The sequence below is a fragment of the Salvelinus alpinus genome, chromosome 24 (assembly GCF_045679555.1).
Source record: "Salvelinus alpinus chromosome 24, SLU_Salpinus.1, whole genome shotgun sequence".
Classification (NCBI taxonomy): Eukaryota; Metazoa; Chordata; class Actinopteri; order Salmoniformes; family Salmonidae; genus Salvelinus; species Salvelinus alpinus.
Genome location: NC_092109.1, coordinates 34,335,415 through 34,352,591, shown reverse-complemented (window position 1 = coordinate 34,352,591; position 17,177 = coordinate 34,335,415). Strand labels below are relative to the sequence as shown.

The 17,177-nt window shown below is 43.8% G+C and overlaps 1 protein-coding gene across 8 annotated transcripts in view; it reads left to right on the top strand.

Moving 5' to 3' along the window:
- LOC139552705 (dachshund homolog 2-like) overlaps window positions 1-17,177 on the top strand; it is a 282,108-nt gene that overhangs the window by 156,968 nt on the left and 107,963 nt on the right. For 5 of the 8 annotated variants that reach the window (XM_071364710.1, XM_071364707.1, XM_071364706.1 and 2 more), the window contains exon 3: window positions 6,707-6,859. In XM_071364710.1, the coding sequence (XP_071220811.1) occupies window positions 6,707-6,859 (153 nt within the window). The remainder of the gene's footprint in view (window positions 1-6,706; window positions 6,860-17,177) is intronic. The other 3 variants (XM_071364709.1, XM_071364708.1, XM_071364705.1) reach the window with 1 other exon arrangement.

The following is a 17,177-nucleotide window of genomic DNA, read 5'->3' as shown; positions in this document are numbered from 1 at the left end:
AATTAAATACAGTATACCCTAACCCAGCTCAATTAAATACAGTATACCCTAACCCTGCTCAGTTAAATACAGTATACCCTAACCCTGCTCAGTTAAATACAGTATACCCTAACCCTGCTCAGTTAAATACAGTATACCCTAACCCTGCTCAGTTAAATACAGTATACCCTAACCCTGCTCAGTTAAATACAGTATACCCTAACCCTGCTCAGTTAAATACAGTATACCCTAACCCTGCTCAGTTAAATACAGTATACCCTAACCCTGCTCAGTTAAATACAGTATACCCTAACCCTGCTCAGTTAAATACAGTATACCCTAACCCTGCTCAGTTAAATACAGTATACCCTAACCCTGCTCAGTTAAATACAGTATACCCTAACCCTGCTCAGTTAAATCCAGTATACCCTAACCCTGCTCAGTTTACTTAAAAACGTTGAATAGGAAAGTAATATTTACTGTGTTGAGAATCAAAGGCAGAGTCTGTGGGCCCCACTTCAACCCCACTGCTCTCTTTCTCTTCCTCACTTCCCTTTTCCTGGCATGTTGTTCTCCTCGTTGAAAAGGACAAACGTAAAATGCAATAATGCATCCGGCTGAGAATTGAGAATCACTCAAGTGTCCATTTTGGCTGAAAAACATGTTATGTCCAGGATTGTTCTCACAGGCAATCTGCCCCCCCCCCACCCCTTCCTTACCTCTCATTTCTTTGAATTCACGTGTACAATTGCTAAGCCACTCTAGTGGAATTGTTTGGGTGAGACAGAGCTTTGAGTGAGCCCTTCCAGCTCGATGTAGTTCTACTCCCCTGTACTGTATACCTGTAATGGATCTGAAGTGAGCGAGATAGAGCTTGTGACACGTTCTGCTACATATGAACATCGCTGCTTCTATCTATGTGACTTGTCCATCCAGTACTTTAGATAGAATAAACAGTACCGGCCCTCCGTGCTATAGGCTCCATGATGATAACCTTGCATTATAATGACAGGAGGAGATAGACTCAAGGTTCTGTGTAAAGGTAAAATGTCTGCATACATTCATTCGCTGTCTTCCTCCAGTGACCATAGATTAATGTCTCTGCTGCACAATTAACACTCAAACTGACGACCAAATTCTAGCGTCTTTATTAAAATGTCTCCAGGTAACCACCTTCAATTAAACAGACACCATTTTGGACTGGGCCTGACAACAGCCAATAAGACTGAATGTACAGGAGGAATCCAGGCTGTATCTGGCCTGTGTCTGACCCCACAGAGACCACAAAGAGCCTCTGTAACCTGCCCAGGGTAACAGGCTGGGACTACGCCCCAGATCATCCCAGCCAGGTTAACGATTAGACGCAGGAATGGCCCCTCCAAGTCTGATGTGGAGAGAAAGGGAGGATGGATGGCTCCAGTCCGATGTGCCTGGCTGCCCTACGCTCATCTGGCAGGGCTGACACTGAGAGCCAGGGGTCCTCTATATCTCAGGAGCTCTATTAAAGGCAAACAAGAAGATATCTGTTTGTCCACCCCTGGAAAATGCCGCTCCCCTTTCATCCACAGGCTCCCATTTCCGTGGGTCGTGACTTTACTCAAACATCAATTACTGTTACGTTTCCTGTTTGATCTCACAGGCTCGTCTTTAATGTCAAATCGGGAGGGGGAAATGTGTAAAGACAATGCAATGATTGTGTGTGTTGTTTCTCTGTCTTGCTGTTTTATGTTCTCAATGTGGTCTGTTAGGCAGTGGATGTTGATTGCCTCTCTCTCATGTCAGTCAGAGCTGCTATAATCTTGCCTGTGGTCAGTGTTTGGGGTAATGAGTTACAAAAGTAGTGTTACGTAATCAGATTACTTTTATGAGTAATGGGAGTAAAGTAACGCTTTATATAATCAGATTACTTTTATAAGTAACAGATTGGGTAAAATTATTATAGTTACTTTGTCACCTAACACTTGCGTAACATTCAGAATCATACCGGGCGCTTGTTTTCATGATCTGATCTCGACGTGTTCCAGTTCTCGAGTGAACGGAGAAAGGCTATTTGGAGACAGCTGCTGTCCATAGAAATGTATAGAGGGCACATTACTTTTTCATGAAAGTAACACAAAGTAATATAACACGTTACTTTTGTTAAACGTAACTAGTCTAGGTCCAAAAGGCATCTTAACAGCTTCTACCTCCAAGCCATAAGACAGCTGAACAGCTAATCATGGCTACCCGGACTATTTACATTGTCCCCCCCCTTTTTTTTGTTGCTGCTGCTACTCTGTTATTATCTATGCATAGTCACTTAATAACTCTCTACATGTCGATATTACCTCAATTACCTTGACTAACCTGTATCCCCGCACATTGACTCTGTACCGGTACCCCCTGTATATAGCCTCGTTAGTGTTATTTTAATTTTATTTTGTAAACATTTTTCTTAACTATTATTTTTCTTAATTAAAAACTGCATTGTTGCATTCCGTGTGTTGGAATATGTAATATATTACTGTTACATGTAACTAATCCCAACACTGTAGTACATCATGAGAAACTCTGAAACACTTTTTCATCTGTAAAACACTGTCATCTCTGAAGCACTGTCACCTCTCAAACACTGTCACCTCTGAAACACTGTCACCTCTGAAACACTGTCACCTCTGAAACACTGTCACCTCCTAAACACTGTCACCTCTGAAACACTGTCATCTCTGAAACACTGTCACCTCTGAAACACTGTCACCTCTGAAACACTGTCACCTCTGAAAGACTGCCACCTCTGAAACACTGTCACCTCTGAAACACTGTCACCTCTGAAACACTGTCACCTCCTAAACAATGTCACCTCTGAAACACTGTCACCTCCTAAACACTGTCACCTCTGAAACACTGTCACCTCTGAAACACTGTCACCTTTGAAACACTGTCACCTCCGAAACACTGTCATCTCTGAAACACTGTCACCTCCTAAACACTGTCACCTCTGAAACACTGTCACCTCTGAAACACTGTCACCTCTGAAACACTGTCACCTCTGAAACACTGTCACCTCCTAAACACGGTCACCTCCTAAACACTGTCACCTCCTAAACACTGTCAGCTCCTAAACACTGTCACCTCTGAAACACTGTCACCTCGGAAACACTGTCACCTCTGAAACACTGTCACCTCTGAAACACTGTCACCTCCTAAACACTGTCACCTCTGAAACACTGTCAACTCTGAAACACTGTCCACTCCTAAACACTGTCACCTCCTAAACACTGTCACCTCGGAAACACTGTCACCTCTGAAACACTGTCACCTCTGAAACACTGTCACCTCTGAAACACTGTCACCTCTGAAACACTGTCACCTCGGAAACACTGTCACCTCCTAAACACTGTCACCTCTGAACCACTGTCACCTCTGAAACACTGTCAACTCTGAAACACTGTCACCTCTGAAACACTGTCATCTCTGAAACACTGTCACCTCCTAAACACTGTCACCTCTGAAACACTGTCACCTCTGAAACACTGTCACCTCTGAAACACTGTCACCTCCTAAACACTGTCACCTCTGAACCACTGTCACCTCTGAAACACTGTCACCTCTGAAACACTGTCACCTCCTAAACACTGTCACCTCTGAAACACTGTCACCTCCTAAACACTGTCACCTCGGAAACACTGTCACCTCTGAAACACTGCCATCTCTGAAACACTGTCAACTCTGAAACACTGTCACCTCCTAAACACTGTCACTTCGGAAACACTGTCACCTCTGAACCACTGTCACCTCTGAAACACTGTCACCTCTGAAACACTGTCACCTCTGAAACACTGTCACCTCCTAAACACTGTCACCTCTGAACCACTGTCACCTCTGAAACACTGTCACCTCTGAAACACTGTCACCTCCTAAACACTGTCACCTCTGAAACACTGTCACCTCCTAAACACTGTCACCTCGGAAACACTGTCACCTCTGAAACACTGCCATCTCTGAAACACTGTCAACTCTGAAACACTGTCACCTCCTAAACACTGTTACTTCGGAAACACTGTCACGTCTGAACCACTGTCACCTCTGAAACACTGTCACCTCTGAAACACTGTCACCTCTGAAACACTGTCACCTCTGAAACACTGTCACCTCCTAAACACTGTCACCTCTGAAACACTGTCACCTCTGAAACACTGTCACCTCCTAAACACTGTCACCTCCTAAACACTGTCACCTCCTAAACACTGTCAACTCTGAAACACTGTCACCTCTGAAACACTGTCACCTCTGAAACACTGTCACCTCCTAAACACTGTCACCTCTGAACCACTGTCACCTCTGAAACACTGTCACCTCTGAAACACTGTCACCTCTGAACCACTGTCACCTCTGAAACACTGTCACCTCCTAAACACTGTCACCTCGGAAACACTGTCACCTCTGAAACACTGTCACCTTCTCAGAAAGAGCTTGGCCTTGCACTGACTGACCATAAACATGCTATATATCCACCATAGGACTCCTCACAGGCCAGAGAAGAACACTCTCTCTTACTCTCCCTTTAAGAGATGGAGAAAGTTTCAGTGTTCCAATATGTAAACGAACCTGTCCTCATTGAAAGTTAGCTGACAGTGAGCAAAAACAGTGATGAAAGATCACAGAGACACAGACAAGAGATTTTAGTTCATTTACAGTGAGGACCAATAAGATAAGATATGTGTTCTTTTCATTATACCTGCTTTCTGACATAACAAGCGGAGTGTTGTAGCCTAGCTACTGTAGACTAGCTACCGTAGCCTAGTTACCATAGTTTGGCTTGCAAACTCATCCTGTTCATGTACATCCTGTTCATCCAGGGGCGCAACTTTGGTTTTAGAAGTGTGGGGGGACATTTTTTTAATCCAGTTGGATAAACACTCGAAACAGTCTACTCGGCCGCTCAGAGGCGTCTGCATGGCCCTAAAGCACACCATTACTTTGTTTTGTATCACATTCCAATGATAAAACTGGGGGGGACGAAAATGGAATTTCAGAATGTGGGGGGGACATGTCACCCCCGTCCCCCGTGAAAGTTACGCCCCTGAAATAATCTATATGAATATTACTGCTAAGTTTACATATGTAAATTTAAGAAGGGATTTTAAATGAACGTAGCATAAAATTTAAATTTGCCGTTTCGTATAAATCAACTTAATGTATGTTAACCAGTAATCCTCGGTGACTATAGTAGGCTAGAAGCATTACAAGATCATATGATCAGATATGGGAACGTATCCTAGTTCTCCCAAACCTTCTGGATCTGTCATCTCTATACAGTAATTTGCGACAAGAGGAATTTCAAGCATGCATGTATTTTCTCCCAAGTGCATTCTCAAATCCCACCAAAAATAAGGCTGGCTGTACGGATGTTTATGCCAAGCTTTTAGGGCATTAGCAGGGTTGACGTGGTGCTCCCTCCATGCTACTGCAGCTGTTTCACCCCCCCCCCCCCCCCCCCGGCCACACGTCCACAGCTAATTCAGAGGTTTGAGTTTCCCCTTCAAGCTGCTGCAGCTGTGCCTCTGACAAGTCTGTGGGATTAGGCAACAAAATGAACTCATAATAAAATGAATCAATCATCATGACATTTTGTTTAAATGTAGCTATTGAAAACATTTTGCCTGTTTCCTCAGGCAGGCTTATAAGAGAGGGGCCGGGATGCATACAAATAGGAGGCTTGTTTTTTTTATATAAATGTAAGAACGGAGATTCATTTGTCTTAACCCCCTTCCCTCTCCTCTCCCACTCTCTCGCCTGTCTATATTCTTTTCAACTTAGAATAATTTGCTGGTTTATTTGGCTTACTGTGTGTAGTGGAATTGATAAACATTGGTCGATGAGAGCGGCACAGTTCATTTTCCTCCTTTGGTGTTTTTATCGTCAGGGAGTAATAGGGTAACGATCAGACTCTCTTCCCTCCACAGGCAAAGTAACTTAAGTGTTCATGTTCACAGCAACAAAATTAAATTATAAATTAATGAACATCTTTTTTTCTTGACACACCATACCGTTGGAGGCGATTCCGTTAATGAATTAGATCAAGGTGACACAGTGTGTGAACCTGGGGAGAAAAGAAAAAAAGATTTTTTTGTCCTGATTTGTAAAGAAATGTAGATCACGGCAAAGCAAGGAGGCAAGGCATCGTCATTTAATTAATTACTTAATGTGTCCTTCCGTCGTCTAATTGAATTAATTATGGGCCTAATTGGGCAGAGTGATGATGGCTTCCGGGGCTGTGGAGCCCTTGATGAGCTGAAGGTAGCTGGGTTTCTTAGAGAGACTGGGAAAGAGGGCTCTCCAGGGACGGACAGGGAGGGACCCTCCCTACCACCACCACCAGTGGCCCATCTCCCCTCAGCTCAGCTTCGTTGGGTGGGGTCAGGGGAGACCTGGGGCCAGCGAGAGCCTCACTCTGGCTCCTCTATAGAAATATCTCTGAAGACCAAGTACACATGCTTGGACTGAGAGGAACTGAAATTTTAAAAAGCATGACGCATCATCCGAGTTGTGTTCTACTCCAAATAGCTTTAGATGTCTTTATTACAGGGCTATGAACATCTGTCCAGCTCAGGAGCTGCAGCTTCTCAACTTAGTTCTTTGTAGGGCATATAGATATCTAAGCTTTATCAAAATGCAAATAAGCTTGTGTTTTGTCTTTAGATGTGTGTATTTTTCTTTGCTGTGTATGCTTGTGATTTGTGTACAGTATTTATGTGTTGTCCTGCAGGGCTGACGGCTGCAGCGATGGCCGAGGCTTTGAAGCTGCAGAAGATGAAGCTGATGGCCATGAACAACCTGCACGGAGCCGGCAGCCAGAACGGTACCGAGTCAGAGAACGACGAGCTCAACTCCAACACAGGTTAGACACACAGCAACATCCATACTTGATTGTTTATCACAGCTAACTACTGAGGCACAATGAACAGGAAAGTATAACAGTATACATAAAAAATACCTTTAAAATAAAGCTAATTCACATATTTATTATGACTGCCAACTTACATGAAAATATTGATTTCATAGCCCCCAAATCATGACAGATGTGTCTGTTCAAATCTACAGCCAGTATTTAACAGCCCACGCATGTGTCTAGCCGTAACTAGGAGGAGAGCTGGCTAGAAACTGCAGAAAGTTTTGTCTCCTTGTAAATGTCCGATGGCCATGTCTCTCTGTCCATGTCTCTCTGTCCATGTCTCTCTTGTCCGTGTCTCTCTGTCCATGGTTGCTCAGCTCCACTACGGGTAATTGATTCTGGCCCACGCATTGCTTTCTCTTTAGCCTTATTATATTGAGGCTTAGGACGTCCTTAATGTCTGCGAGCTGACCGTGCATTTAGATGGAGGTGATGGCAGTGGGATGGTTAACAGAGGCGCCACCACAGACACAGAGAGCCTTCTTTATACCACCCAGAGCCACAGCAGACACAGAGAGCCTTCTTTATACCACCCAGAGCCACGGCAGACACAGAGAGCCTTCTTTATACCACCCAGAGCCACGCAGACACAGAGAGCCTTCTTTATACCACCCAGAACCACGCAGACACAGAGAGCCTTCTTTATACCACCCAGAACCACGCAGACACAGAGAGCCTTCTTTATACCACCCAGAGCCACGCAGACACAGAGAGCCTTCTTTATACCACCCAGAGCCACGGCAGACACAGAGAGCCTTCTTTATACCACCCAGAGCCACGCAGACACAGAGAGCCTTCTTTATACCACCCAGAACCACGCAGACACAGAGAGCCTTCTTTATACCACCCAGAGCCACGCAGACACAGAGAGCCTTCTTTATACCACCCAGAGCCACGGCAGATGCAGACGCCCCCAATAGAGACGTGAGCCTGAATATGTAGAGTGACAAGTAAAATACACACAAACACACACACCCACACACACACATGCAGATAGGATAAACTGATGTACACACTTATTTATATTTCATACTGTTTACATATAAATACACGGGGACTGCGAGGCAAGACAACAGAAAACTTAGAAAAAGTATTTACCGGACTCGTTTTTTTGTCTTCTGGGGTGATGCTGTTTGCATGGTAAAGAGTGGCTGACCTTGGCGACAGTAGGCAGGCAAAAAGTGTCTTTGATACATCCAACCCCAATAGCGGAGCTGCATGAAGATGGCGTCCCCCATGCACTAAACACAAATTCCTGAGCTGTGTTTGAATACCCATACTAACATGTACTGTATACTACATACTTAATGAGTATATACTAAACTCAGTAAAAAAAAGAAACGAGTCCCTTTTTCAGGACCCTGTCTTTCCAAGATAATTCGTAAAAATCCAAATAACTTCACATATTTTCATTGTAAATGGTTTAAACACTGTTTCCCATGCTTGTTCAATGAACCATAAACAATTTATGAACATGCACCTGTGGAACGCTCGTTAAGACACTAACAGCTTACAGACGGTAGGCAATTAAGGTCACAGTTATGAAAATTTAGGACACTAAAGAGGCCTTTCTACTGGATCTGAAAAACACCAAAAGAAATATGCCCAGGGTCCCTGCTCATCTGCGTGAACATGCCTTTGGCATGCTGCAAGGAGGCATGAGGTCTGCAGATGTGGCCAGGGCAATAAATTGCAATGTCCGTACTGTGAGACGCCTAAGACAGCGCTACAGGAAGACAGGATGGACAGCAGATCAACCTGGCAGTGGCAGACCATGTGTAACAACACCTGCACAGGATCGGTACATCCGAACATTAAATCTGTGGGACAGGTACAAGATGGCAACAACAACTGCCCGAGTTACAACAGGAATGCACAATCCCTCCATCAGTGCTCAGATTGTCCGCAATTGGCTGAGAGAGGCTGGACTGAGGGCTTGTAGGCCTGTTGTAAGGCAGGTCCTCACCAGACATCACCGGCAACAACGTCGCCTATGGGCACAAACCCACCGTCGCTGGACCAGACAGGACTGTCAAAAGTGCTCTTCACTGACGAGTCGCGGTTTTGTCTCACCAGGGGTGATGGTCGGATTCGCGTTTATTGTCGAAAGAATGAGCATTACATCGAGGCCTGTACTCTGGAGCGGGATCGATTTGGAGGTGGAGGATCCGTCATGGTCTGGGGCGGTGTATCACAGCATCATCGGACTGAGCCTGTTGTCATTGCAGGCAAGCTCAACGCTGTGCGTTACAGGGAAGACATCCTCCTCCCTCATGTGGTAGTCTTCCTGCAGGCTCATCCTGACATGACCCTCCAGCATGACAATGCCACCAGCCATACTGCTCATTCTGTGCGTGATTTCCTGCAAGACAGGAATGTCAGTGTTCTGCCATGGCCAGCGAAGAGCCCGGATCTCAATCCCATTGAGCACGTCTGTTGGATCGGAGGGTGAGGGCTAGGGCCAATCCCCCCCAGAAATGTCCGGGAACTGTTCGTAAATCCAGAGCGTTGTCAGATGGTCCGTTCGTAAATCCAGAGCGTTGTCAGTTGGTCCGTTCGTAAATCCAGAGCGTTGTCAGATGGTCCGTTCGTAAATCCAGAGCGTTGTCAGTTGGTCCGTTCGTAAATCCAGAGCGTTGTCAGATGGTCCGTTCGTAAATCCAGAGCGTTGTCAGATGGTCCGTTTGTAAATCCAGAGCGTTGTCAGTTGGTCCGTTCGTAAACTCGGAGCATTTCGCTCTCAGAGCCCGTCACTGGATGCTCCGGCAGAGGAGGAGGGTTGATCCAAGCGTTCTGACCTCACAACCGCTGTCAAGCACCCAGCTCACTGGCTAAAGGTGGCTAGCTACTTCCAGACACAAATGAGAGAACACATCACTCTGACCATTTTTCTCACCCTAGCAGAGCTGGTTAGGCTGCTGCTGGAAACTATTTAATTACGCTTTTTTTTGCTGACGTTTGCTGACAACGGCCATATATTCAACGGGTGTTGAGCGTTGGTAAATTCATCAGTTATTCTGAGCCCTGGCACACTCAGACGAGAGTTCTCTGAAATCAGAGTAGATAACCATAATTAACAATGTCCATTGAGAACACACAACGACTAAACCACTTAGCTAAGAATGACGTGAATAATCAAGTCAATAAACGTTAGGTAGTTAGTTAGATTATAGTTAATATACTGCCTGGCAAGTTCGATGCAACTAACGTTAACGTTAACGTAAACTCACGTAAACTCGTACATCGCCTTGGTCCGTTATTTTAGCGCCCCAAAAACGTAATACTTCCAGATCAACTGTAATGTCAATACCATTGTAAAGCACAATTTCTCCCCTTTCCAACAAAATCAATTACATGACCTAAACACTGCCCGTTTCTGCATAATTCAAGCAGGCAATGAGCCCCATCGGGTCTTTTTAAAAATGGCGGGTGGGGAAGCGAAACTAATGCGTGATAGTGAGAAGGACAGATGTCGTGTGGGAAAATTGCTTTTTTCACTCGATCTGTCCAACTTATCACCTTATCGCCTCTAAAATGTAAATAAAATACTATAAAGAGTTTATATAATGTGTCATTACATACCTATTTGAAGGTTTGTGTCGAATTTGAATCGGGTTTTTAGGGCGGTGCTAAAGTGATCTTAGAAGTAAACAGCGGCTTTGAGAATGATGATCGCATGCAATGATGTCGAAAAAAATGACTAGTTTTTAAACGATGAGCGAAGTGCTACACCTGGTGGAGAGAGATTGTAAGACAGAAATAGTTGCTTTATGCGTGCTGTACGTTACGACATGACACGTCAAGATGTAACGGAGGGTCCGTTTTTTCAACTTTTCTCCAATACTATAGAGACATTACCATGTCGATCAACTCTTGAATAGAAACGTAGTTCACACCCCCGATTTTGAAGTCAACACAGTCACTACAGTCCCATTCGTTCTTTGTTTTTTGTAGCCTCGTTTGAATGTCGCGGTTACGCACATTTGTACGGAATGGGGTGAGTTTACATTACTCGTTATGTAGCTAGCTAACATACCGGTATATTCTGCTGGAATGCTATGCGGTTCGTAAGGATAAGGATTGTGTAGCTAACAAATTGTCAGCCAACATAACATGTAACGTAACTTATTTATAAAGTAATTTCTTTATTACATTGCTCAACATTTTCTTAACATTTGTCATAATTAGTGCAAGCAATGAATTTGTATCGGCTGCATATTTTCTGCCATTTTCCCGTACGACATCTGGGAACTTTTGTCATACAAACTATATCTATACTATGACCAATAAGCATACTATATACTCAATTTACGTCACAAATAGTAGGTTTAGTGAGGTTAGTATGAGAATTGGAACACAGCTCAGGTTTTGCTAAGTTCAGCGTATTGTACATTGCTCTCTGTTACTCTTTTTATGTATTGGCATTAGCACAGTATACATGATCCCATTTCTAGCTCCAAGATGGCGGCAATTTGAAAAAAACGAAAATGTAGATTGTGCTGATTTATTGTGACATTGAACCAATGTTGCGCGCCGTAGTTTAATAGTGCAAAAACTATGACCGTCATAACTGAATTCTGCCGTCTTTATGCACGTTCTTCATTGATGTTCCTGATCAAATGAAGCCCTGTTGCAATATCTGCCTAAATTATTACCCATAGTTAAATCTCCTCCAGTACATTGTAACGAGCCAGCCATGGGACTGGGTGATAATGACAGAGCTGGATGGAGAGGAGAGGGTGTGTCAGTAGACAGGGTTTGGCTTGGTGTCTGTGAGTCCACACTCTGTCGCAGCCCTTCTAATGTACTCCTCCCTGACACCAGCACTACAGAGAGCTGGCCATGTCACACCACCAATGATGATGATGATGATGACTATAATCATTACAGAGAGAGACAGGCAGCAGGCTTTGCTGGGGGGTCTGTCCAGCTGATGCCATGCAAGTGGGCCTCGATTCGCACTAACACACAAGTCACCCACAATTCAGCAGGCTACAATTTTCCCCAAAATGGAGAAGCCAGTGAGTTAGCCCTCCTGTAGAAAGCATTTGAAGGGACCAGCTTCACTGAGACCTGGGGGGCCTATAACCTAAAGACTGGAAACAGTTCAACCACGGTCTGTGTTGTGGAAATTACATCTAACACCCCCCCCCCCCACACACACACACCACCAAGAGCCAGAGCTGTAGGAGCAGAAACCTGAGAGAGATGCAGGAGACGAAGGAGAAGGAGGAGGGGGTATGCTTCATCTCATTAACATCGTTCAAACCCTCATAAGAGTTGGTAGAAAGGCTTTCTGCGTTTGTTATCGGGGTGGATGGTGGTGGGATGGGGATGTTGGAATCTGATCTAGAAAAATCACGTCGCTTAAGTTAAACAAGCGGCTTCAGAAGATATCCTTCCGACTTTAACCCTTTACGTTCTCTCTTTCGCGGCCAAGACTCTGATCCCGAGACGACAGCTGCCTGATGTCTGCTTTTTCTCTCCTTCCTTTTTTCTTTTCATTTTCTGTTTCTTTCTCGTTCTTGCGTTCCCGGGGGCTGTTTGGTCCCGCTCCCTCTCTGATGGCAAGCTGCTTTTTTGGAGAACATCAAACAGCTAATCTGCGTTTCCCCTCCGTGTGGGATGGGCTGTAAAACACCTTCAGCTATCTGCACACATCAGTTAGCGGAGATAGGGGAGGCTTGATTTCAATCTCTTTCCCCTTAGACAGCGACCCCAGCCGCCAACCCTCCTTTCAAGACAAAAAAGTACTACATTTAGAAAGCATCTCTCACCACAGACCACAGAGAACTGGCGAGCGCCTAATCAGTTGACCAATTTGGCTTACCACAATCTAACTTTGGGGAGTCTCCTAAAGTGCACAGCAGAAGTTGGTTGTCAGCTCCTAGAGACTGTTTGAAAGGGTGTTTATACTCTCTGGGTTTTACAGCTGAAGCAGCTAAGAGACACAGGGGCTCCTGTGAATTGGTGTCTTTAAATATAAATATGCCTCTGAACTCCTGTTAACAAGGAAAAAGGAAGAGAATACTGAAGGGAGAACATGTGTTTCTGGTCGGGCGGCAGGAGAAGAATAGCTGAGCAAAACAGGGGCTCATTGGTCCAATGGAGTCAGGGATAATGTCAGGGAAAATCACCATCACAAATGGCATCAGAGAACAACTGATGTATTTTTCCTTTGTGACTGACAAGTTAAAAGAGAAAGAGAAATCCCATGCATCATTTAAACTGGCCCTGGAATCTGTCAGGCACGTGATTTGCAGAGTTAGCAAAAAAACAAGTGTGAGTGGAGAGAGAGAGTGAGTGAGAGAGAGAGAGAGAGAGTAAGTGAGAGAGTGAGTGAGGGAGAGAGTGAGTGAGTGTAGAGAGAGAGTGAGTGATTGTAGAGAGAGAGAGAGTGAGTGAGTGAGAGAGTGAGTGAATGAGAGAGTGAGTGAGTGTAGAGAGAGAGAGTGAGTGTAGAGAGAGAGTGAGTGATTGTAGAGAGAGAGAGAGTGAGTGAGAGAGTGAGTGAGTGAGAGAGTGAGTGAGTGTAGAGAGAGAGAGTGAGTGTAGAGAGAGAGAGTGAGTGTAGAGAGAGAGTGAGTGAGAGAGTGAGAGAGAGAGTGAGTGTAGAGAGAGAGTGAGTGAGTGGAGAGAGAGAGTGAGTGTAGAGAGAGAGTGAATGACAGAGTGTGAGTGTAGAGAGAGAGTGAGTGAGAGAGAGAGAGAGAGAGAGAGAGAGAGAGAGAGAGAGAGAGAGAGAGAGAGAGAGAGAGAGAGAGAGAGAGAGAGAGAGAGAGAGAGAGAGAGAGAGAGAGAGAGAGACAGAGAGAGAGAGAGAGAGAGAGAGAGAGAGAGACAGAGAGAGACAGAGAGAGAGAGAGAGAGAGAGAGAGAGAGAGAGAGAGAGAGAGAGAGAGAGAGAGAGAGAGAGAGAGAGAGAGAGAGAGAGAGAGAGAGAGAGAGAGAGAGAGAGAAATGAAATGAAATGCTGAAAAACAGCACACCTGAGTTGCAAAATGCTGTGCTTAAATTGTTCAACATGGTTTTAACTTCTGGCTGCTTCCCTGATGTCTGGAACCAGGGGCTCATCTCCCCTATCCACAAAAGTGGAGACAAATCAGACCCCAATAATTACAGGGGAATTTGTGTAAAGGTTTTCTGTAGCATTTTGAATTCAAGAATTCAAACCTTTCTTCAAGAAAAAAATGTAATAACTAAATGTCAAATTGGCTTTCTCCCTAATCATCGCACTACTGACCATATATACACCTTACACACACTAATTAATAAACACGTCCACCAAAAAAAAGAGGGCAAAATCTTTGCTTGCTTTATTGACTTTAAAAAAGCATTTGATTCTATTTGGCACGAAGGGCTTTTCTACAAAATTCTCCAAAGTGGGCTTGGTGGTAAGGTGTATGACTTAATAAAATGTATGTACACAGAAAACAAGTGTGCAATAAAAATCAAAAACCAAAGAACAGAATTCTTTTCACAATGTCGAGGTGTGAGACAAGGCTGTAGTTTGAGTCCAAATCTTTTCAACATGTATATCAATGAATTAGCAGACATGTTGGACAATTCTCCAGCCCCAGGACTCACACTATTTGACACAGAGGTGAAATACCTGCTATATGCTGATGACTTGGTACTTCTATCACCAACCAAAGAAGGTCTTCAACAGAACATTAATATTCTAGAGCAATATTGCCATAATTGGGCCCTGGCAGTAAATTTCCCAAAAACTAAAATCATGATTTTCCAAAAACAAAACAGATGTCAGAAACACAAATATAAATTCACCCTGAACAACACCATCATTGAACACACAAAAAATTACACCTACCTTGGTCTGACCATATCTGCATCGGGAAACTTTAATAGGGCAGTGAATGCACTCAAAGAAAAAGCCCGCAGAGCATTGTATGCAATAAAAATGAAATTATTCAAAATCAACATCCCAATTAGAATTTGGACCAAAATATTTGACAGTGTAATCCTACCAATAGCTCTTTACGGAAGTGAGGTTTGGGGGCCACTCAATAAACTGGACTTTAAAATGTGGGACAAACATCCAATTGAAGCCCTACATGCAGAATTCTGTCGGAAAATCCTACAAGTCCAGAGAAATACACCAACTAATGCATGTAGGGCAGAATTGGGCCGCTTTCAGGTAATAATGAAAATACAGAAAAGATCATTAACATTTTTCTACATCTAAATTCAAGTCCAAATTCGAGTCTGCAATTTAAAGCACTTCAAACCCAAGAGCTGAGCCCAGAAACGAGCCCTCTCAGTCAGCTGGTGTTGGACCTCACCAACCAAGCTGACACCAGCACTGCTTCAAAATAAAGATTTCCAATAAACAAAATCATGAACCAATCAAAGGACTCATATTTACAACATTGGAAAAACGAAACAAAATCCCAAAGCCGACTAAATTGCTATCTGACCCTAAACAGAGAATATGAATTGGCTGAATATCTCTACTCTGTCAGAGATACAAAGCAGAGACAGATTCTTACCAAGTACAGGCTGAGTGACCACCGATTGGCAATAGAAACCGGCAGACATAAAAAGACATGGCTACCCAAAGAGGAGCGTGTATGTGGTCACTGCACGACAGGGGATGTAGAAACAGAGATGCACTTTCTCCTTTACTGTGATAAATATTCCTCACCAAGAGATTCATTATTCACAGAAATGTCTACATTTATTCCAAATTTTAACTTATTTAACCCAGAGGAAAAACTAAAAATACTCCTGGGCGAAGGAGCAATGGCTCCTCTTGCAGCCAAATATGTATTTGCCTGCCATAGCCTGAGAGACACTGAATAATAACATCTGCATAGTAAGCAGTAACTTACTTATTATTACTATTATTGTTATTACTGTTATTGTTATTACTATTATTATTGTTGTTTATCATTCCAAGTAGTAATGGTATGGGTGGTAATGGTAATGATAGCAGTTTAGTGATGGTGGTAGTAGTGGTAATGATGATAGTAGTTGTAGTACCGATGTAATGGTGAAGATGACCGTTATTTAGTTATAAGTTAGTTATAGTTTCATTTTTTTATTACATTACATTCGATTATTGACTGTTACCATTTTATTGTTACTATTTTTATATTTAATTTTGTATTATTATTTACTGCCATTCTATATTATTATTTGTCATTGTTTATAATTTTATTACAATGTATATTGTATACATTGTTGCTTTGGCAATATTGACACAATGTTTTTCATGCCAATAAAGCAGCTTGAATTTGAATTTGAATTTGAGAGAGAGAGAGAGTGAGTGAGAGAGAGGGTGAGAGAGAGTGTGAGTGTAGAGAGAGAGTGAGTGAGAAGGAGGGTGAGAGAGAGTGTGAGTGTAGAGAGAGAGTGAGTGAGAGAGAGTGAGTGAGAGTAGAGAGAGAGAGAGCTAGAGAGAGAGACGGAGTGAGAGAGAGAGTGTGAGAAAGAGAGAGTGAGTGAGAGAGAGAGTGTAGAGAGAGAGAGAGAGAGAGAGAGAGAGAGTGGAAGTTCATAGGGAAAGCGTGGGCACCGAGCGATCTGTGTGTGCAGTTGTTTCAAATCCCTAACCACCAAACTGGTCAGCCCTTTTTCCCTCTTTACTCTCTGTCTCTCACCTCTCTGTCTCTCACCTCTATGTCACTTTACTCTCTATCTCTCACCTCTCTATCTCTCACCTATCTGTCTCTCACCCCTCTGTCTCTCACCTCTCTATCTCTTTACTCTCTATCTCTCACCTCTATGTCGCTTTCCTCTCTATCTTTCACCTCTCTATCTCTGCTCTATCTCTCACCTCTCTGTCTCTCACCTCCCTGTCTCTCACCTCTCTGTCTCTCACCTCTCTATCTCTCTCACCTCTCTATCTCTCACCTCTCTATCTTTCATCTCTCTATCTCTCACCTCTCTGTCTCTCACCTATCTATCTCTCTCACCTCTCTATCTCTCACCTCTCTGTCTCTCACCTCTGTCTCTCACCTCTCTGTCGCTCAACTCTCTATCTCTCACCTCTCTGTCTCTCACCTCTCTGTCTCTCATCTCTCTGTCTCTCACCTCTCTGTCTCTCACCTCTCTATCTCTCACCTCTCTATCTTTCATCTCTCTATCTCTCACCTCTCTGTCTCTCAACTCTCTATCTCTCACCTCTCTGTCTCTCACCTCTCTGTCTCTCACCTCTCTATCTCTCACCTCTCTATCTTTCATCTCTCTATCTCTATCTCTCACTCCTTTATCTCTCTTATCAATTCAATTCAAGGGGCTT